We start from the raw sequence: 21,289 nt of genomic DNA on the forward strand, positions 1-21,289 counted from the left end.
TATCTTCCCTAAAACACGACTCTCAGCTGACACTCTAAATTTAATGCCATATAATTGAGGGAGAAGGGGGAAGCCTAACGGCTCTCCTTCTGTTTGCAGTTACTGGAATTTTTTCTGGAATGCCTTTGGTATTAACAAGCCCATTTCACCTGCACAGAATACCAGTTGCTTGCCATTAATAGGAAACATTATCCCAGTACAGATTTAAGGCTACTTATTCTCATAATTTCTTAATCAGACTCGTGCTCATTGCCAACAGATGAATAACTCTTGCTCCTACACAGAAATGTCTAATAAACTTCTGGGGGTTTTTGTAATGCTTTTATCTCGTGATGACTTTCTGTGGGTGAGAAATCCAGCGTACCAGGAAATTACAGGAGAGAGTGTGGAGGGATTTAAAGATGCTGAGACTTCAGCATCTTTACAGTGCACTGATGCTTGCCAGACCCCAGATATGATGTCAGTAAAATGTCCCATGCTCCTGTCACCCCACTCTGCTGTACCATGAAAGTCTCCCAGAGCCCAGTGCCTGTCTAGCATATGTGATATGGTGAGCACAAGTCAAACACTTCCAACAAATGGGCTCTTTTTTCCCTTCCCCAACTTCCATATTCCATTTCATAACATCCGCTATTGAGACAGTGCTCGTGTTTGGAAAGTACAAATCACTCATTGTACAGCAAGACGCCTTTGTTAACAAGCTGGGTGTAGCTCACATTTTTGTTTAATTCTTCTGGGCATCTCTCTAACAAACAAGTATTCTTTGGAGCTCAACTCGGTAATCGATACAATTTTCTTAGTTTACAGAGCAAATAATTACTTTCTGGTGATGACTTCACAAGGTCGGGGAGATGCATATAAATACTGGGGAGGGAGAGGGCTGAGAACCATCCACGGACTCTCCGGCAACCGACCCACACGGAACAGCCGCCACCACCGCCGCCAGCATGAAGATGGCCAACTGTGCTGCCCTTCTGGGGCTGGTCCTCCTTGCCTGCTTTTCTGGTAAGTCATTTCTGTCATTTTTGCCACACTCCATGCTGGTCTAGACCTCCTGATCCTTTCCCTGTCTCTGTGCATCCTGAAGGGGAGCGCAGCCTCTTGGGGATGCGATGGTTTGGGAAGACGCGGCCTCTCCTTTCGATGAGCTTCGCCCTTGTGCAGGCAAACACATGGGATCTGTGCTTTCAGCTTTTGAGCCTTAGTGGGGATTATGGAGCTAAAGAAGGATGAAATTTTAGGTCCTATTTCTCGTTTAGTGAGTCAAAATTTCTGGTTTCACAAAGAAGTGATTTTTTTTTTAATCTCGGTGTATCACTTTGCATTTACTTGGAGTAGATGAAACATTTGGGAGGATAATCACTTCTTGGTAATGAGAAGGTGTATTTGGCTGATCTGTAGGGAAATTGGCGATTCCAAAGGAATTTTAGTGAAGGACATAATACAATTTTTACATTTTGTAATTTCTATTTTTATTGTAGATCTTGCTGTTGCTCAAAGACGGGTGAGTATTAGATCTTTGTCATTTAGTCTTGATTTCTAAGTCTAGATGAATAATTCATACTCACGCTATATGTCAGGGAATGCTTGAGGGAAAAAAAAAAAGAGAGAATGAATAAGAAAGAAGTGCCCCTAAGTGCACCTCTTTTCCCAACGTAAGAAAACACCTTTGTCAGAGAGAGATAATTTAGCACTTTGATGATTAAAAAGACAGCGATTAATAATGTAGAATGCGAGTCAGCACAGCACAGAGTGCCAGTAGAAAATCTATATGACTATTGAATATCTGCCTAATATCTTCCCTGTCTTGATCCCCCAAGGAATGATCATTTTTGCCCATAATTCTCACCAAAATTACTTTAAGTCTTAACAGCAGAGAGGTGCTTTCATTATGCTGTAAGATACTCGATATAAATTTTCTTCCACCATGGAGGAGCCATTGAGATTCCTCACAGTAGCCTCCCAGTGCAGCAATACCAGGATTAGGGCAAGGACACCCTTCTGTCTGTTTGGAGACATGATGAATCCCCTTTCCCAGGCCAACTGCGCCTCCTACATGGCGACTGGAAAAACCATGAGCGTCGTCTGTCCCCGCAACTACGACCCCGTGTGCGGCACCAATGGCCGCACCTACCCCAACGAGTGCTCCCTCTGCAAGGACTTCTTGTGAGTAGAAAGTCCCCTGATCACCCACAGCGCCAGCTCAAGCAGCAGGCAGAAGCCCTTGGGGTTGTGACTAATCGTGGGGTGGGCTGGAATTTTCTTAAGTTTCTGTCTTCCTTAATGCGCGGGATCTTCTGTGTCAAAGCCCCAGAATCTGATTAATTACTGGGGCTTTACGGGTGGAGGGACTTGATGATTGAGATGATAACATGGCATGAAAAGATTAATCCCTGCTTTTCTTCTCCCTCTCTCCCTCCAGCCGCAACCGTGCCCTTGACAAGAAACACGATGGAAGATGCGTTAGGGTATGGCCAGAGATTGGTTCCTTCCCCTGCTGGGTGGCAGCCAGGCACAAACCTAGCCCAGGATTCCTTCTGTACTGAACCCACACAATTGCTAGCTCTCAGAAATGGGGTGAAAATGAAGAATTTCAGATTGGCAGGAAATTTAATTTGCATTTTGTTTGGACTGCTAAAATCAGTGAGTTTTAAAAGGCAAAAGATCTTCTGTAAAACAGAGTTTAGAAAGGAAGCTTATTGATTTCAAGAGTGTTTCATTCTGTGTTATGAAAACACTTCCCTTTACATTTAGACTCAGAGGCTTGTTGTGGCTAAGAAATTCCCAGAAGAAGTTTGAATTTCAACTAAACTATAATTTTGTAGCAGAAAAAACCTGATTCTATCAGAATGTTTATCACAAAGTTAAGTTAAAGTTAGTATCAATATAGGGAGCTACCATGAAGTGACAAAGAATGTCTATTTTTAGTTTAGAGAGAGAGAGAGTAAAGAAACATTCTGTCTGTGCAATTTCACATAATACAATGACTCCCATTTCAATACACTCAGAGTAATTGCAGGAGCAGAGAGCTGAGTGTAAATTCCATTTTTGAAAGGTGTGAGGTATTTTAGGCAAGGATCCTTCATGGTGGCATTCAGGGGGGAAAATCCCCAAGATGACAGGGATGAAGCCCACCTCAGAACAGATAGTGATGCTGTACCCACAGGCAGGATTTCATAGCCCTTTTCATCTTGCAGCTCTGGGTAGAGGGGGGAATGTCCCTTGCACCACACTCCGTTACGCAGGGCTGCTGCAAAGGGGAGCAGAGATTCAAATGCTGCTCTGGGACTGTTTCAGGTCGACTGTACTGGTTTCCTGAAGCCTGGCAGTGGTTACAACATCCCCTGCACCCTGGAGTACTCCCCCATCTGCGGCACCAATGGCATCACCTACAGGAACAAGTGCCACTTCTGTACTGCTGTGGCGTAAGTGAAGGGCCCAGGGCAAGGCAGGGTTTTTGGATCAGTATTTCTCTTTTTGGTATTTGGAACATAAAGGGGTGGTTTGGCTCATGAAGCAGCTGCACTGTGCTCATTCATTCTCCACTTGCTTTCCCCCCAAAGGAGCGGCCTGGATGTGAACCTGAGGACCTACGGAGAGTGCTACCAGGTAAAGCCAGAAATCTGCACTTTTAACTGCTCTGACATTTTGCAACACTAATTCATGGCTGAATAATAGAAATGCCTCTGCTGTCCTGATGCATTTGGCCTGGAAATAGGACTTTAGGAAAATAGTTATGCCAGGATCAACATGTATGGAACCTATTCTATGGCTGAGATATTTGAACACCTCTCTGATCTGGGAACAGCAGGAAGAAGGTGCTGAGACCTTCATTTGCTGTGGAACTGGATGAGCAAGAGATGGTGCATCATTGATGCAGCAGCACTATTAGCAGCAGTGATTCCCTGGGTGGGAGAACTCGGTGCACTGGGGCTTGTGACCACCCCCTTTCTGTCCACTTGCCTCTGCTTGCCTGCTGGACCAGAGCAGCCAGTGGGAGAGCCATCCTGGAAATACCAGCATGGTCATTCCTCTACTTATAACAATATTTATTAGATTTTTTTTGCCTCCACCATCTCCCTACTCCAGGCTGTTCCAGGCAAGCACATTCTCCGAGTCTGCAGAATTACTGGAACAACAGAGCCCTGCTCCTGAAAAGTGCTTTCACGCTTTGCCACATCACAAATACTAAACAAACATAGAGCACTTATGTAGGAAAATACAGGCACCAGAAGTTTTAAGCCCTGTTTTTTGTTCCATTAGCAAAATGTCAACATCGACTGCAGCAACTTCCAGCAGAAGGGCGGCAGCATGATCTGCACCTCCGAGTACAACCCCATCTGCGGCTCCGACGGCAGGACCTACTCCAACAAGTGCCACTTCTGCACCGCTGTCTCGTAAGTGCAGAGCTCAGCACGTGCCCAGGGAACCAGAGCAGCTCCCGGGCAGTTGGTGGGAGCCCCAGAGCTCCCGTTAGCTCCCATCCCTACCCCGTGCTCCTCTCCCAGCCCTTGCTCCTCTGCCAGCCCCCTCCAGGCACCACAGATCCTGAGCCTGAGTGAGTCTTCTCCTCCTCCCCTTGCAATTAAAAGCAGATCTCTGCTTGCAGGCTCATAGCTTTGCTGGCTGCCTCCCTGTCAGGGTGATTGAAAGTGTGACCGTAGGAGGTGTCCAAAATTATGGGGTTTGTCACCTAATAACTCTTCTGAGACCTAATGAAAGCTAAGGCTTTGGGTAATTGGAAAAGAGGCGTAAAAATGAATATTCTATTACTTGGAGGCACCATGCTTTTGGTATTGAGCAAGTTGGATAAAAATGTTCCATTCCTAATTGGTCTCCTCTCTCTTCAGACGAGCTGAGCTGTTCTAGCACAGGCTGCTAGTGCTGGAGCTGGACCCTTCAACATGACACTTCCCTCATAAATCCTTCAATCAAACATGCTCTTCCTTGCTCCCTCAACCGTTATGCATCAGTCTCTGCTTTGATTGATCAATAAATTAAATGCAGCCACAATCTTAGCCATGGAGTGGTTTTCGATTTTGGTTTTGTATTCCAGGCGGGGTAATGGTCTTCAGGCTTTTGGGTACTTTTCTGACAGGCAGGAGAAGTGGTGAAATAAACCACAGTAAAGAGCCAAACACCAGCCCAAGCCCTCAAGACAGAATGTCATTCTGTAGCAAACCATCAGAAAATGCTATAAAACAGCATAACTTTGAATCTAATTTTGAAGCCTTGCAGAGTGTAAATGGATTTGTCTTTGTCACAGCACTGGAACTTGGAGGAACTGTTCCTTTCAGGGGCCTTGGCCTGGTGGGAGTGTGGAAGGGGGTGTGATCAGCTTTATCTGGTCACACCTGGGCAAGGGGCAGGTCTGGTGGTGCCTTATAAAAAGGAGGCTCATGGCAAAGGGAGGCGGTATCTCATAGGGAGGAAAATGAGGAACTGCTGCTTCCTTGAAGGGTGTGTCCATTGAGATTGTGCCCATCAGCAGAAAATTGCAGCAAGCTAGGCAAGGCTGTAATGAGCCTAATGAGAACCTGAGGAGAAATTAGACTGGGCTCAGGCTTTCAGCTTCTTGCAGAAGAGATCTAAAAAGCTGTACTGGTGGTATTTGAGGCAGAGGACCCCTCAGGAAAAGGTCTTGGGTTTTCTAACTCCAGGGAAGAGGGGCAAGATGTGCTAGCCACTCAAATATGTTTTCTATCTGGGGAAAAAAGATGTGAAGATAACATCTTTGTGGGAGCCTGAAGCGTGCACTGCAGGAAAAATGACATCCATGACTGTTGGTGATGATGTGCCATCTCTTTGGGTGAGTCAAGGAGTTAATATGCAAACAGCACAAGCAAAAAAAGTCCCAAGTGCCATGGCTAACACACTCCCTTCCTCATCCTTTCTCCACCTCCCATTCTCTTGTTATGTAAAAGAACACCTGCTGCTTAGGCTGATATTTAGGACAAAATCTGTGACTTTCAAGACACTTTTTTTGGTCTTGTTTCCTGAAGTAGATAATTTCTTGACCAAGACATTTTTAGGTACTCCCCATCAGAATGTAAGAGGCTTGTCCATCCCTAGAGCCAGCACAGAGAGCAGGAAGAAGAATGGAAATTCTTATTTTCATGTGTTCTTTTGGTGTTACTACAGGTAAGATAAATTACATCATACCTTTGTGCCTGCTCCTAAGAAAAGAGAGAGAAATTGGAGAGTCACAAGAGTCCTCACTAGTTACCTGCTTGAGTGTCTGAGAAAATAGTCAAGGAGCAGTAAAAGTAGCCAGTTTGGATGTGTTTGTTGAATTGTTTTATAATTCCTTGTTGGACAAGAGGTTCACATGCTGGCCACAGAGCAGTGGAGCTCTGGCCATAGCAGGAAATTATCTTCAGTGGCAAGGCCTTATTGTCAGCCTTCTGAGGTAGCTTGTGCCTGAGGAATCAGATAGCTGCTCAGAAGGCTTTGGAAAGGCCCAAAGAAGAGCTGCTCACCTGCAACAAAATGGGGGCAAGTGGTGAATATGTGGCAGTCTCATAAGCCTCTAGATGATTAGAAGATTAAAGGCTTGTAGCATTTAAATCTAAAAATTGGCCAGAACAGGTTGGGACTCAGCTTGACACCAGCAAGACTCTGCACAGCAAGGTCCAGGTGCCCTCCTCCTACCCCTGAGAGGGACAGAATTCCCCCCCTTTGCCGCCAAGTCCCTGTTCAGGTGTCACAAAGAAGTGGAAAGGGGCAATAGCAATAACCACCTGGCTGGCAATTCAGCCTTTTCCTCTGCCTGTGTTTGCTGAGGCTGGAGCCAGCCCAGCTGTGCTGCAGCAACCAAAACATTGTTTGGGCAGATAAGGGGCTGAGGCATCGAGGCTGTGGTGACGTCTGAGAGCAGAAAAGGCAAACAAGGAGTGCTGTGAGTGGCAGAACTGAGCGTGGCTGGGAATGGTGCTGCGGCTGACGGGTTTGATAACTAAATTACATGAGAGGCTGCGTCGTGAGATCACCCTTAATAGACAGCCCGGGATTCGCCTGTCAGTCATGGTTTCCCTGCCACTGTGTGGATTTTAAGATGTCTGGCAAGCTGCAAACTGATTTCAGTTTGCATCCCCAGACGTAGGGCACCCATAGCATTGCTCTCCTGCAGAAACTGGCTGGGGATGCTGGTAGCATCTTTCCTCTGTTGCTAAAAAAAAATGTATAGAAATGTGATCTTTATTTTTAATTTTTTTTTCTCACTCCTGTGTAAAATTTGGCTGCAACTAGTTGTGTATTCAAAATTCAGTGGGGGAACTGAAACCCAGATATATCTACACACATTCCTCTCCTAAGCCTTGCCTCCTTGGGAAAGCATACTAAAATTTAGGCTTATTCTTATCTGGAGAGGTGTTTGGCGAATGGTGCGCCTGAACACAAATCCTTGCACAGCCTCAGCTGGAAATAGAGCTTGGATCTGCCAATTCCCCATCAAATTCCCACCACTGCCACTTGCGGTGGGAGCAGAGCCCTAACATATGTTTGTGAATGTGAAAAACTGGAAAAACATTGACAGCTAGAGTTTAAATAGTTCAGGGAGGAGAGTCAGCAGTCCTATCTGGGACTGTGCACACAGCGAGCAGAGCATGTCACAGCCCAGCTCTTCTCCACCCCAACTCCACAAATTTAGAACCATCCTCAAAAATAGCCAGGGAACAACGTATAATTGGTTTCACAGACAACACATTCTCATGCTGTGATTTATTTCGTAACGTCTAGTGAGTGTCATCACTCGGTGCTGGCATTCGGAGAGGGCCCAGAGAATGAAAATTACCAGCTTCCCTGATGAATCACTGCTTTGAAAATTCACCCTTGTGAGAATCCTGTGACTATTTGGAAAAAAAAATAAAATATAATTATGTTACAAGCACGTCTATCACTCATGTAATTATCCCTTTCTAGGTTTGATGTGGACAGGGCAGCATTCCTTAAAGCACCATAAACCGGCCAGGACCAATAATGGCTTTAGAAACCAAGTGGAGAAGTTCTCACAATTAAGGTGGGGAATGAGGACAGCTACGGACAGGCACATAAATACACAGAAAGGCAGCTCTGTGTGCACACTGTGGGCTCTGGGACTGACACAACACCTCCTGCTCCATCCTTGGCTTGGACTAAAGAGCTTCCTGCAGCATGAGGGCTACAGGTGCCTTGGTGCTTCTCAGCCTGCTGCTGCTCTCTTTCTTCTTGGGTAAGTAATCTTTTCCCTAGCCTAGAAAAGAAAAACAAACACCAAAACCTCTCCTGACAACAAATTTTGGAGAGTCTTGATCACTGGCTGACAGGCTTGAAGACAGAGCTGAGCAAGTAGAAAATATCTGCAGGACTTGCTCACTCCTATGACATATTTCCACTCCTCGTGGGCCTCTGCAGTGGATAATGTAGTGGACGTGTCACTGGGAGACAGAGCGAGCAAATTCTGAGCATTTCTTCAGCAAATATACCAAAACAGAGTGTAATTATGAATTTTTGGTACAAGTGTTCACTGGAGAGTTTTGCTGAACCAGCTAGAGAAGAAGCTCGCTCAACTCCAGGTCATCTGCTCTCGTTTTGATCCTGAGCATCTTGGTATTTGGTGTTTTCCTTGGAGATGTGGAGACGTAATTAGATGAAAGTTTCAGCTTTCGTTGATGTTGCAGAGAAAAGCCTGAAAATTAAATTCAAATGTCCTCAAGGAGTCAGAACAAAGAGGGCAAATTAAAAGGATCCAGCAGCTATTTATCTGGAGATTTACCCATCTCTGTGATGATGTGGGGGAGCTGAGTGATGATTTTTGAACCTGTAGATCATGTCAGTGTTTATCACTTGCTTGAGTCCAGCTGACCCAGCTCTGCAAGGTGTGTGGCAACAGTTATTGAAGAAAATGTGGAACAAGAATTATTTATACTTGTTTTTCTGAGAATAATTTGAATAAAGAAGCCACTTGAGAAAATGGCAAGCTGTGCATGGAGAAGAGGTGAATTGCTTTGTACACATTATTCGTTATGAAATATTCATCTGTCTCTAATTGAGTCTTAATTGGGCCTGGGTTCCGTCAGAAGGCTGATTCTTCCTTCCAAGGCCAGGCAGAATAGCAGCAAACCCTGTGATCTGCTGTAAAATAAACAGATGTCAAGAGGCATCATCACAAATTCTTCTGTAGCTGCATGCAATATTTATAAAAACTATTTAATGAGCTGTTTTGTAAATAATATGCAGATAGCCATACCAGTGCCTGCAACATTATGGCAGCCTAGCCAAACCTGAGGACAGGGTAAGTGTGCCAGCACCAGGAAAAACCACCAAAGGACAACAGAAATAGCAAGAGAAGTAGGAAGGCTTGATGGATGAGGGTAGAGCTGACTGAGGGTTGGGTGGGATTTCTATTGGGGAGGGATGAGTGTTGGACAAGGTCCTTCCACCTCCTGCCCAGAGCCACCTGAGCAGCCCCAGAGCTGGCAGTGACCCCTCTGACCAGCAGGCACAGCCTCACCAAATGCAGGGCTGTGAGAATCCCTGTAACTGGGTGTTCGTCCCACTCTGCTGTGACCCAGATTCTGCAGATCTGCATTCAGCCCACCCTGGAGTGTCAGGCTCCCCCTTAGAGACGTGACAGGGTCGCCCCATTTCACAGCTCTGACTCAACCTACACTCCTGCCTGCTGGCTTTGCTGGGAAGAAGCATGAAGAGCACGCACTGATGAGCTCAGAGCCCAGAGCCTGTGGTTACAGAGGGGATTTTGGTGCTGGTTGTGACCACTGCTGCCTGTTCTGCTCTCTGTCACCCCATAACATGTCTTTGTATCTCACCTGGGCTGAGCCTGTCCTGGGCTGTGCTGAGCATGGCTGGAACCCAACCACAGGTTCTCCTGCTCCACAGTCCCCTCCTGTCAGCAGCACCAGCCACTTGCATTGCCCAGAGGAGCAGGAGCCTGAAAGCTTTAAAAGCCACAGTGGTTTTAAAATCTCTGGGAGCACAGTTCCACATCTGATATGGCAGCTTGCTTCCCCAGGAGTGGCTGCCTTCCAGGAGATTGGGTTATGTGTCTGAGGTGTAGCTAGCAGCTGAATGAGTGATTGCATGGTATTTTAGTAGCATTTTTCAAAATAGGAAAATACTAAAAGGCAATTCAGATAATGTATTTCCTGCCCCCTCTTCCCCCATGAGGGATGACGGAGTAGGAAAAACCTGGAGTGTGTTTCACTGTGGTTTGCATAAAAGGTTTGTGAGTTTAGCTCAGGCTTTATCAGAAAGTAATGCTGACGTGTAAAACCTGTATGGTTTTTATTTGCTTTTTTGTTTGTTTTTTTTTTTCCCCTTTTAGTTCCAGATGTAGCAGGTCAGGAGATTGAAGAGGTTAGTGCTGCTGTTTCTGCTTGCTGAATCTGCATTTAATAGAACCATGGAATCATTGCTGGTGGAAAAGACCTCCAAGATCATCGAATCCAACCTTTGACTGATCACCACTCTGTCAACTAAACCATAGCACTGAGTGCCACATGCAGTCATGGAGTTTCACTTTGGAGGAGTGTTTTTATAACCAAAATCTTGGTGCTGGGTAAACAGTTTTTAATGTCTGCTGGGAGCAGGTGGGTCCTTCCAAGTATTCCCAGAGCTGGGGAGTTCACTGCTGCCTGGGGAATGCTGTGTGGCCACGTTAGCAGGTAGAGCAGGGAAATAAATGGTTGATTTAGCAAATGCTTATGTGCTGCACCACTTTTGACTTGGCTTCACTATCCAATGTTCTCATGAAGCAAGCGGATTATTGAGTGTCCTATTCCTGCAAATTTAGTTAATCCTTGGGATTTGTAGAGAGACAAAATACCTGTACACTTCCTGGGCAAAACTTTTAATTCCCTAGGTAATTTCCTTATGGTTTCTCCCTCCTTCCTCTGGGAAAGCAGGAGCTTAGCAAGCACCAAACTGAGTGCAGGGTTTCGCAAGACACTGAAGTCATGCAGCAGGGAGGTAGCTCAGCTCCAGGTGCCTGACAGAGCATCACTGCTGACTCTCCTCGTGCATGTCTAGGCTAATCCACTCCTGTTGTTGGGAGGTCAAGACTTCTCCCAGGTGACTCCAATTTCCTTCCTCAAACATGGGGCCAAATTTCCCCTGAAGCGCTGCTTCTGTTCATTTCTGAGAGGGCTTTTTCTGTCAGAAAACAGGCAGTGTCAGAAAAAGCCTTACATTAATAATCTTGGGTCCAATTTGGAAAGCGAAACAAAGAGCATGGGAGTCCTGAAAAGGTTTTTTTTTAATTATTATTTTTTTGTGCAGATCTGTAGAGAGTTCCTGAACAGAAGCGTGTACTGCACGAGGGAGTCCAACCCTCACTGCGGCACGGACGGCGTCACCTATGGGAACAAGTGTGCCTTCTGCAAGGCAGTGCTGTAAGTGACACTGGGGGCACTGGAACAGCAGGCTCTGCCTTCATTGCCATGGATCTAGGGGTGTTCTTCATGGAGGGGATGCCCTTTATCCAGGCTGCTCCTCTTGTATGGACCGGCCTCTGAACCGTGCCATGCAGAATGTTTCCTCCTTGGAGCAGAGCTGTGTGCTATGAGTTAATTTTAATTCATTTCTGGGCGTTGCAGGATGCTGGTTGCCATGCTGAGAGGCAGCACAGGGCCTGAGAAGCAAATGCATCCTGCCTGTACCTTCCACAGGCACTAAATTGATGCACAATTCCCACTATGTGCCACAGGCTGCAGCTCTCACTGCCCACACTCCTGGGTACTGAGAAGTGCTGGAGGAATGTGGGAGCTGAGCCATGCCAAGTTATTCCTGAAAAGTCTGAATGAACTTTGTGGAACAAGACACAAGATCTCAGAGAAAGAACAGGATGTCTCTCCTTTTCCTAAACTCTGTCACCTTATAAAGGAGATGTAATAGGAGCCATCCCTGATGGATGGAACGTGCTTGAAAAATGTTTTTGCCTTAGCAATCCTTACATTTAGTGTGCAGCCAAGGCTGCCTTATCTTGGGGCAAATCAGAGAAGAAAGAGGAGAGGAGAAAATGGGTGGATGCTCCTTGTGAGGCACCAGGACGATGCACTAGCACCAGTCAGGCCTGTTGGGGTGGGTGAGCTCTGTCCCACACTGCTGTGTCTGTCATTTGCTGCTTGGTCTAAGTCTCTCTCCCTCCTTTTCCAGGAGAAGTGGAGGGAAAATAAGATTGAAGCACCTGGGGAAATGCTGAGTCCTCCCTGGCCCGAGCAGCAGGAGCTGAGCCGCCCTAGGCCGCGTACAGGAGCAGCCCGTCCTCCCTCTGCTGTCTCTGCTCAATAAAATAACACTCAGCACCATTCTTGGCTGGACTCTTTCTTCCATAAGACCCAGAAGAACGCTTTGATCCAGCCATGCTGGAGCTTGATGCTGGCTTTGCTCTCCTGTGCTGTTGCATCACCTCCTCCTGGGAAGGAAGGCGATTCCCACGGCTCGTGGGCTGTGCCCTCCTGCCCCTACCAGCCACAGCTCCTCTGTCCCGTCCTGCCTGGCAAACTGGCACATTCTGGGCAGCCAGAAACTGCTCCTGCCTGACTCTGCCCATGCCAGGGGGTGGGTGACAGCAGGCTCCCTTGCCAGCCTCCATAGCCCTGCTCCCTCTCTCAGGGGTTATTGTGGGAGGCTGATGGGAGAGCTGATGAGCAGCGTGACTGCCTATGCCTCATCTCCTTTGGAAAGCAGAGACAAGCCAGCTGAGCATAGGGAAATATTGCTCCATTTAAGCCTGCACCCAGAAGATGGCAGGTGGAGGCTGGTTTTAGGCAGAAGCTGCAAGGATCTTCTTCCCAAATCAGCCTTCTCCCTTCTTTCCTCTTAGAGAACGCTTTGTCTTGGAAACTGTGAACTCACCAGCCTTACTTTCCTGCTGCCAAGTGGCTTCTCATGCTAATAAAATTATATTTAGAAGAGAGCCAGATTGTACAAATTGTCAATAATTTTAAAAAAATATTCCCTGGAGCAGAAGAGCTGTGGGTTTACTCGCCCCTTCTCTAGGATAAATTCTCTCTGAATTATACACAGACTTTGATTTTCTAGGCACACATGTTTGCATTTATTTACAATTTTTAATACACACAGACTTCATTCCTTTCTTCACTTTTCACACTGCTGCCCTCTCTCTTCTTCACTCTGGCTGACAAATCCCTCTTTGTGCAAACACAAGAAAAGTAATTTTACGGTCTCTCCCCTTTCACCGTGCAAAACTCTCTCAGGGAAATACTTGTGGCATCCTCTTGTTAAAACATTGGCAGGAGATCAATGGGGCAGCAGCACCTTCATGTTAAACACTTAACTTTCAAAGGGAGCTTTAGATTTACTGTGAGCCTCAGGGGTCAACATCTTTTGCAAGCACCTAAATGCTGAGCACCTAAACCTCTGGACCTTGTTTGGACAGAGCTTGAGCATCTGCCTCTCAAGCCACAATCCCAGCTTTGAACTCAACTGGGGCACAATGCCTAAAAAGAGAGGCTTCAGCAAGGTACTCAGCGCACCTAATACCAGCTTCTTCTCTGGTAATTCACATAATCCAATTCTGGGAAATGCTTTGTCATTTGGTAACTTCCCAGGCAGCCAGCCAGTGGCTGAGCTGCACGGGCAAAGCTTTGTTTTGGAGCTGTTTTGGAGCTTCTCTCAGACCAGCAGCCTTTGATCCTGATGTTTTCCCCATCCCAGCCTACTGGATTGTTGCACAATCTGCCACCTCTGCTTTGAAGCAGACCAACCCTTGCTTTGGCCCAGTTGTACAGCTTGGGCCCGGGTTTGGTTTTAAATTCAGATGTTGTGTTTCCAAACTCAATATGCAAAGGACATGCAAAGTGTGGGCAGGGTTGAGGGGAGCAAGAGGCACAAGTGGTCCTGAAGAACACATTGGGAAAGTGCCTTTCCTCACCAATCCTTCTTGGAGCAGGATGGCCTCCACCACTTCTCCTGCTGTAGTAATCCTGTGATGATCCTGTTACATTGTAAGGCACTGGACCAGCACCATGTTCAGAGGACAGGAGCAAAAAGACCCCATTTTTAGCATGGAAAATGACATTTTAATGAGAGAAGGGCCGTGGGGCATCTTTAAGCCTGAGATGGCAATCAGTGACTCCAAAATTCTCACAGCATATTGCCATATCTAATCCTTTTAAATCTGGAGGCTGAGATAACAAGGACAGATCATTGCAGAAGTTCACTGTTAAATAACCATCATTTACCTTGCTTTTTTTCAGAGAAAATAGCAAATAAAACACCTCCATACCTCACAGACCAGCTACCATCTCCTCCACCTGTGCCAGGCAAGTGGAGAGTGGGAGTAATCTGCTTTGAGGAAATGACTTCCCTCACTTGGGGACACTTCCCAAAATGTCCCCAGGAGAGGCCAAGAGAGGCAGAGCTGCCTCAAAAGCCACTTCAGTGGTGATCCATCCTTCCAGCTGAGCAGGCCCATGGTTCCAGTTACCTGGGATGGAAGGGATGCTTTGCTGGTGCCAGGTGTGCTCACTCCTGGGTTTTGACAGCTGGATTCACCTTCCCATTGGGGCTGATGGATCCCTGGGACAGGGCAGCAGTGGCCACAGGATGCCCAGCCTGAACCCCCATCTGGGTCTGGCTGCCTCCCCAGAAACACGCACCAAAACAGAATTCAAACCCTCAGCCACTGTTTTTCCTTGGTTTTCTTCTTACACCTTTGAAATTGTGTTGGGTTTGGGTTGTTTATGTGGGGTTTTTTGCGTTTTTGTTGTGGTTTTTTTTTTGACAGCTTTGGAAGGTGAGTGAGTCATGATAGATTTGAGATCTCTCTTAGATAACATCTGAGATGAGCATCTTCACAGCTCTTTCCCTCCTGGGGGGAAGGGGCACAGGCTGGCAGTGGAATGAGGGCCAGGCTCTCCCCACACCTCGCTCAGGCCCCTCACCAGCTAAAATACAACCAGAATGAATTCTGTGCGTGGTCTCAGGGCAAGGCAGCCACTGCTCACAGCTGAGCACCCTCCTGTGACCATGGCAAAGGCAGGGATGTTATTTCCCTCTCACAGCCTCACTCTGCAGGTGCTGCAGCTGATCCTTTACTGTGTCCAGCTCTTGGCCCATTTAACTTGTGAGCTCAACTGTGCTTCCTCCTCCTCCTCCTCCTCCTCCCCAGCCCAGGCACGTGGCACTGGCACAGCTCACTGGGATCCTTTGCCCTACTTTTTTCCCTGACATTCACAGTGTTTGACAGGGCTTTTCAAGCTGCCATGGGATGATCCAAGGGTGGTGGTGCTGACTGCAGGGTTCCCACAGCCTGGCTGGGGAGGGAGCTCTGGACTTGGTTATCATTCAGGTTCAACCTCTTTTCCCCAAGAGGAGCAGGCTGGATCAGCTTGGGAAGGACTTTGGTCCAACCTCCTGCTCAGGGCAGGGTTAGTGCTGAGATCTTATCAGGCTGCTCAGGGCTTTACCCAGCTGAGAGCCCTCTGAGGTGGATGTGCAATCTCCTCCTTGGGCTGTCTGTGCCAGGGTTTGGCTGTCACTGTGGTAAAGAATTTTTTTCCTTGTGCACCCAATTTCAACACCTCTTCTTTCAACTCCATCTCAAAACCGTGTGCCACCATGAAGAGTATGCATCCACCTGCTCATGAACCTGCTTTTTTTATTGGTCATTGATGTTATATCCCCCTGAAATCTTCTTCTCATCTCCCTCTGCCTCCTCTCACTGAGCTCCAGACCTCAACTCTCTTGGTGGTTTTTCATTTCAGGTTTTTTTTTCTTATTTTGGGACAGAGCCCAAAACTGAATATTGGAAGGGATCCTGAGCCATGGGGAGAGAGAGAAGGATTGTTCAGGGCAGGAGAGCTGTAGGAGAGTTTCAGGGCACTGAAAAGGTGTAGATGGTGACATTTGCTGGCAGCAGCAGGAGGACATCAGAGTGCATTGGGCCCTCATGGATTAGAGAACAGCTGAGCCTGCCCTGGGGTGAAAGGGCTGCCAAATGTTGGGAATCAGCCAACAACTCCCTCCATCACAGCTGGAGGGCTTAAATAGGAGCCCAGGGGAGGGATTTGTCTGTTAGAATGGGCTACAGAGCAAAGAGAAGGTGAGAAATGTGCTTAGGGGTGTGAGTGTTGGTGTTTGTTTTTTGGGAGCTGGTGGGCATTTTGTGGGTTTGTCGCCTGCTTTTGTGGGTGGGTTGTTTGTGGGTTTTTTTCCCCCAGAAATAAACAGTGTATTTTAAGAGATGCTTTTAAGTTTAAGTTAAGAGCTTCTTACAGGAGCAGCTGCAGTAATTGTGTGTGGTCTAGGTGTCCTATAAGGCAGCTCCAAAAATGCTGGAGAAGGTTTTGAAAATGTGGGAGACAAGGATTACCCCAATACAGAAAGGAAGAATGGGGGAGGAACAATGTTTTACCCCCATAGAAATGCAGGTGTCACAGCTTGTCTCAAACTCCCAAGTTTGAGTGGCTTTGTCACTCATGGGGCAATGAGGGACAAAGACTTCAAGAAGAAGGTAATTTCTTTAGGATTCTGGAGAGAGCAGGGTTTTGGCACAGCTTCAATCAGGAGTTGAAGGATAAGATCAAAACTGCAGGGGCAGAGCGCTGCCCTCCACCCTTTGAAGCTAAAATTGCTCCATTAATTGTGAGTGAACAGAAACTTTTCAGCCATGGGGCTGGCTCTGGTGCTTCTGGCCTTCCCAAGGAATGTTGTGTCTTTCTGTGGCAGGGTGGTTTTGAGGAGTCACCTGTGACAAAGCCAGGTGATAAACTCATCCTCTGCTTCCAGACATTTCCCAAATCCTCATGCCCACTCACCCCAGGCCAGCGGGGCTCTGGTTTTGCCTGACTGTGGTGCTGCCCCGTTAGAAAGGAGCCAGGGGAGCACAGGATGTCCCTGTCCCTGGCCTGTGCCCAGGATGCGCCGTTCCCGGGCATTGGGCTCCCTCTGGTGACCGCTGGGAACGGGCTCCGCTCCTGCAGCTGAGGCTCCTTTGGAGACCAGCTCCGAAACCTGGCCTTTGGGACAAGGTCAGCCCTGCAAGAATGGCAAAAATGAGCAAAATGCAATTTTAGGGGTCCTAGGGCTCTGCTGGGGCAGGATCCATTACCTCCCATCAAGAAGCTCAGGCACAGGGCACGGTCCCCTTCATGTAAGGGGGAAAAGGGAATGAATTTCTTGGTCTGAGAATACTCATCCCCTCTCTTCCCACAGGGCATGGCTCACCTCTCCTGCACACCCTGGAGGATGAAGTGTGGGGACAGAAAAACGCAGCTGGGGTGAGCTGGCTTCATGTCTCTGTGATTTGGGGAATGCTTTTTGGTTACTGTGCCAGGTGCAAATATTGAGATTTAGCATCAGTGCTGGGATCTGAGCAGGGCACATCTTCTGCGCTTTTCACTGAGCTCACCTGAGGCTTGGATGAGCCTCTGTGAGGGATTTCCCCCCTGAGAAAGGAGACACAGCCAGGGCCTGTTCCTGCATCCCTCAGCTGTGGGGCAGCACGGCAGCAGCATCCCTGCATCCCTGCATCCCCTGCACCCCGAGGGGTCCCAGAGGAGCTTCTGCAGCTGAGGCTGTGCTGCTGCTGCCCCTGCCCAGCCTCAGGGGCATTCCCAGGTCCTGCCAATCCCTTGGAATGGTCCAGGGTGCAGTACTGCCTGTGGACACTGGATGCTGCCACAGACCGCGTGCTTTCATTGAGTCTCTTCAGTGTAGTTTTGGCACCAGGCTGTGATCCCTGAAATGTTGTTTTGGTTTTTGTTTTTTTTTTCTCATAAAGCCCCAGCTCCTGGGCTGTGGTGAATAGGTGAGAGCTAAGCTTCTGCCTCCTGAAATAGATCTATATTTGTATGTGTGTTTATATAGTTCAAGCTGAAATAGATCTATATTTCTATAAGTGTTTATGTAGTTTAAGCTGAAATACATCTATATTTGTATATGTGTTTATACAGTTCAAGCTGAAATAGATAAGTATTTGTATAAGAGTTTATACAGCTTAAGCTGAAATAGATAGATATTTCTATATGTATTTATGTTGTTTAATATAAATTTATATAATATATAATATTATATCATTTATTTATACATTATATAATATAATATACAAATATATAAAAATTTATATTAATTTTTATATAAATTTATAAGTGTTTATATAGTTTAAGACCTTCTAATTCGAGGTCAAATCGTGATTCAAGAAGTAGGCTGAGGGAACTTGGTGACAGAAAAGCAAACTTGTTTGAAAAATCAGCATCATGTTCTCAGTTTAAAACCAGGCAAACAATTCCAGTGGCCTAAACCCAGCCTGATCAGCCCTGGGACACATCCTGCAAATGTTGCCCTGGTAGCTCCAGGAGTCTGGCAGGTGTCAGATATCGGGACAGCTCTGTGATCCTCCTTGCCAAGCTCAGATAAAAGCCTGTATTTCACAGGGCTCTTCTCCTTCAGCTGCTCCAGCTGTGCCAGGTGTGCTGGTCAAACACTCAGCTTTGACCAGCCAAGCCTCACCTGCCCTCAGAAGCAGCTCCGTGCTGCTGGGACAGGAGGGAGGGCGAGGTGTGATTAGAGATGAGCCTCAGCCCCTGCCCTTAGCAGATGGATGGCCCTTGGCTGATGGTGCTTTGCTCGTGAGAATGAAGTGAAAAGCCCTTGAGCTTCCTGGCTGTGCCAGGGCTTTGCTGCTTTGTGGATGCTGGCAAAGTGATGGAGATGTGAGAGCCACCCTTTCCCTGTGGGGATTCGTGTTAAAAGGAGAGAATTTGCAGTTTAGGGACTGGTAGGGGGTGACTTCCTTTCCTTCCCCAGTTTCTGGAATTGTGCCCTGCTCTTGACTGAGTCAGTGGATCTGTAATTACCTGTGGTGCCTGCATTTCCATTAAGGGATTTTATGTGTTAATCTCACAAGATTTAGTGCTCATTTTGGGGTTTTCATCTTGCTGGCTGCCCAGAGCCTCTCAGTGTGAAGTGCTGGCTTAACTGCAGGGCCAGCAGAGGTGCAGGCAGGTGTTTCTCCCTGATTCACCCTTATCCCTGATCCCAGCACCCAGCTGAGGCTCTGGGCCTGCAGGGAGCTGTGGGGCTCTCAACACACCTTCCCAAGCATCAGAGGACAATGAATATCTCTGCATCAGTGATCTGAGATTAAACAGACACCTATTTTGTAGCATCTCTGTTTAAAACCAGGCAAACTGTCATAAACTTGGTCAGGGATTGCTGGGCTGGGTGAAGGGCAAGCTATGATAAACTCATTTATCAGTGACATGTCATCTCAGCTCCATAAAACTGAATGTTATGTGATTTACTGCTTGCTGAACTATATCTACCTAAATTTTTTGAAAGAGGAAACTCACATACAAACCACAATATTTTGATTCTGTTTAAAGAAGTCAGAAATTTCAATTGTTTACCTGCTGTCTTCCAGCAGCAGCTACTCACTAAATCAAACCAAAATAGCTTATCAGCTTCTGAACGTGTTTATCACAGCTAATTTACTATTTGTGGGAGTGGAGATATTGCCTAGGTGTAATTACAAACCCTCTGTATCTGAAGCTCAGAATTTCCCTCAAGGGTTAGATACAAATAATTTTGGTTTTAATTTAGTACCATTTGTTATAGAAAAAGACTTTGCTACATACCTGTTCTGTCGAGTCACATCTGTAAGGGATTAATCAGATTTTAAAAAATCCCACATCACTTTATCATTTTCATCTCTGAAGCAGTTTAATACACTTAACTTTTCCAAAAATGTGCTCATTTTGGTCCTGATTCAAGAAATATCCATCATTAGGACAGCAGAGGGACCCAAAAGTGCATCAGTTGCAGTTTAAGCGTCTGCTTGAAATTCTGCTCATGCTCCTCCACTAAACTGATGCAGCTTTCACTGCTCACAAATGTCACACACACCCCTGTATGTCATGAAATGTGAACTGAATATAGAAAATTGGATAAACAATCGTAAGTTTTGCAAAATAGAATTCTAGAGCCACCTCATCTTGCCCTAGGCACCAGGATGTCTTAGAAAGTTTTACTAGAATTTGTTAAATTTACAATATTCTTAGTGTGCCACCATTTGTTTCACGAGTGTGACCCAAACTGGGGGTGGGAAACACCTGAGGGGTGAATTTGGGTGTTCCCCAGTGGAGCTCTTGGCTTGAAGCTGATCCATCATGGCCAAAGCTCCTGCAGCCCCTGAGTCTCTCCCATGCCACAGCACAGTGCCTGCCATGGAGCAGGAGCCCACTGGGCCAATGGAACAGAGATTCAAAGATTCAACACAATCACTCCAAGAAACTTTTAACAAGTGAGGGAAAAAAAATCATAGAGCATTGGAGAAAAACAAAGCTGGGAAGAAGGATTTTATTTTACTCACAGTTTTACTGTAAGAACATGCTCAGAAGCAGAGCTCTTGAACAAGCTCAGCACTGACACCCATTTTTTTTACCCATCTGTGACCGTTTTCCTGTGATGTGAAACAATTTAAACAAGTTTATTGGCCAGGCTGTGAACCATCACTCATGCCCAGCTGTCTGGCCCTGCTCTCTGTGCTCTGTGTGACAGATCCAACTCAAAATCCAGGGGCTATCTTGCTGAACAGGCTGGAGAGGAAAAGCCCAATCAGATCTGAAGGCTGAGAGAATTAACTCAGGAATTTATAGTAAACTCTGACTTCTTTTTAATACCCTGGTCCCGAGTTTGACTTGCTTTCCTCTCAAGAGCAGCACAAATTGAAGAACAAGGCTGCCCCTGTTGAATACCAAATCCTTGAACACCACAGATATTTAGCACTAAAAATCTGATGCAATTTTAGTGTTTCAAAACAGCAAGGTCAAAGTCTTCTGGGGTGCTGCAGGGGCAGGAGGGGACATCACCCAGCAGCACTGACCTGCTCCAGGTCACCCAGTCCCGTTCCATGCAGGAGCTGCAGCCAAACCTGGCCCCTGATGTGACAAATGATAAAAGCTGCTCTTTTCTAATATATAAACACCTTGGCAAATGGTGGGGTGTGAGCAGAGTGGGTGTGCAATTCCAGCCAGGCAGTTTAGAGGAATAAAAAACCAACACAACAAAAACTTTCAGGGGGTGTTAATGATGCACTTTTTACTGTGCCCAGCACCCCAGCCATAGTGCTCTGAGAATTATGCAATTTGAGAACAATCTCCCTTTGACTTGTACACATTCTGAACAGAAAATGAATTGGTGGGAAAACCATTTGCCAGGAGAGACACAGAAATTAATGGCATGGCATTGTGTGTGACTGTGTGTGGCAAGGACACAGGCCAAGCTGGGCACGGACTCCTGAGAGCTAAATGAGCATCCAAGTGCTCAA

The 21,289-nt window shown here is 46.7% G+C and overlaps 2 protein-coding genes across 2 annotated transcripts; both read left to right on the forward strand.

The window, feature by feature from the left end:
- The first annotated feature begins 811 nt into the window (after window positions 1-811).
- Window positions 812-4,401, forward strand: LOC135453865 (double-headed protease inhibitor, submandibular gland-like). Its single transcript, XM_064725331.1, has 7 exons — window positions 812-1,005; window positions 1,482-1,504; window positions 2,039-2,166; window positions 2,423-2,468; window positions 3,298-3,425; window positions 3,564-3,609; window positions 4,264-4,401. The coding sequence occupies exons 1-7, from the start codon at window positions 948-950 to the stop codon at window positions 4,399-4,401; spliced, it is 567 nt and encodes a 188-aa protein (XP_064581401.1). The 5' UTR covers window positions 812-947.
- Window positions 4,402-5,444: 1,043 nt separating this feature from the next.
- Window positions 5,445-12,572, forward strand: LOC135453662 (serine protease inhibitor Kazal-type 6-like). The gene is made up of 5 exons (XM_064724918.1): window positions 5,445-5,809; window positions 7,921-8,209; window positions 10,322-10,353; window positions 11,275-11,387; window positions 12,151-12,572. Exons 2-5 carry the CDS (start codon window positions 8,152-8,154, stop codon window positions 12,194-12,196), a joined length of 249 nt encoding a protein of 82 aa, XP_064580988.1. The 5' UTR covers window positions 5,445-5,809; window positions 7,921-8,151; the 3' UTR covers window positions 12,197-12,572.
- The last annotated feature ends 8,717 nt before the right edge of the window (window positions 12,573-21,289 follow it).

The sequence above is a fragment of the Zonotrichia leucophrys genome, chromosome 13, assembly GCF_028769735.1.
Source record: "Zonotrichia leucophrys gambelii isolate GWCS_2022_RI chromosome 13, RI_Zleu_2.0, whole genome shotgun sequence".
Lineage (NCBI taxonomy): Eukaryota > Metazoa > Chordata > Aves > Passeriformes > Passerellidae > Zonotrichia > Zonotrichia leucophrys.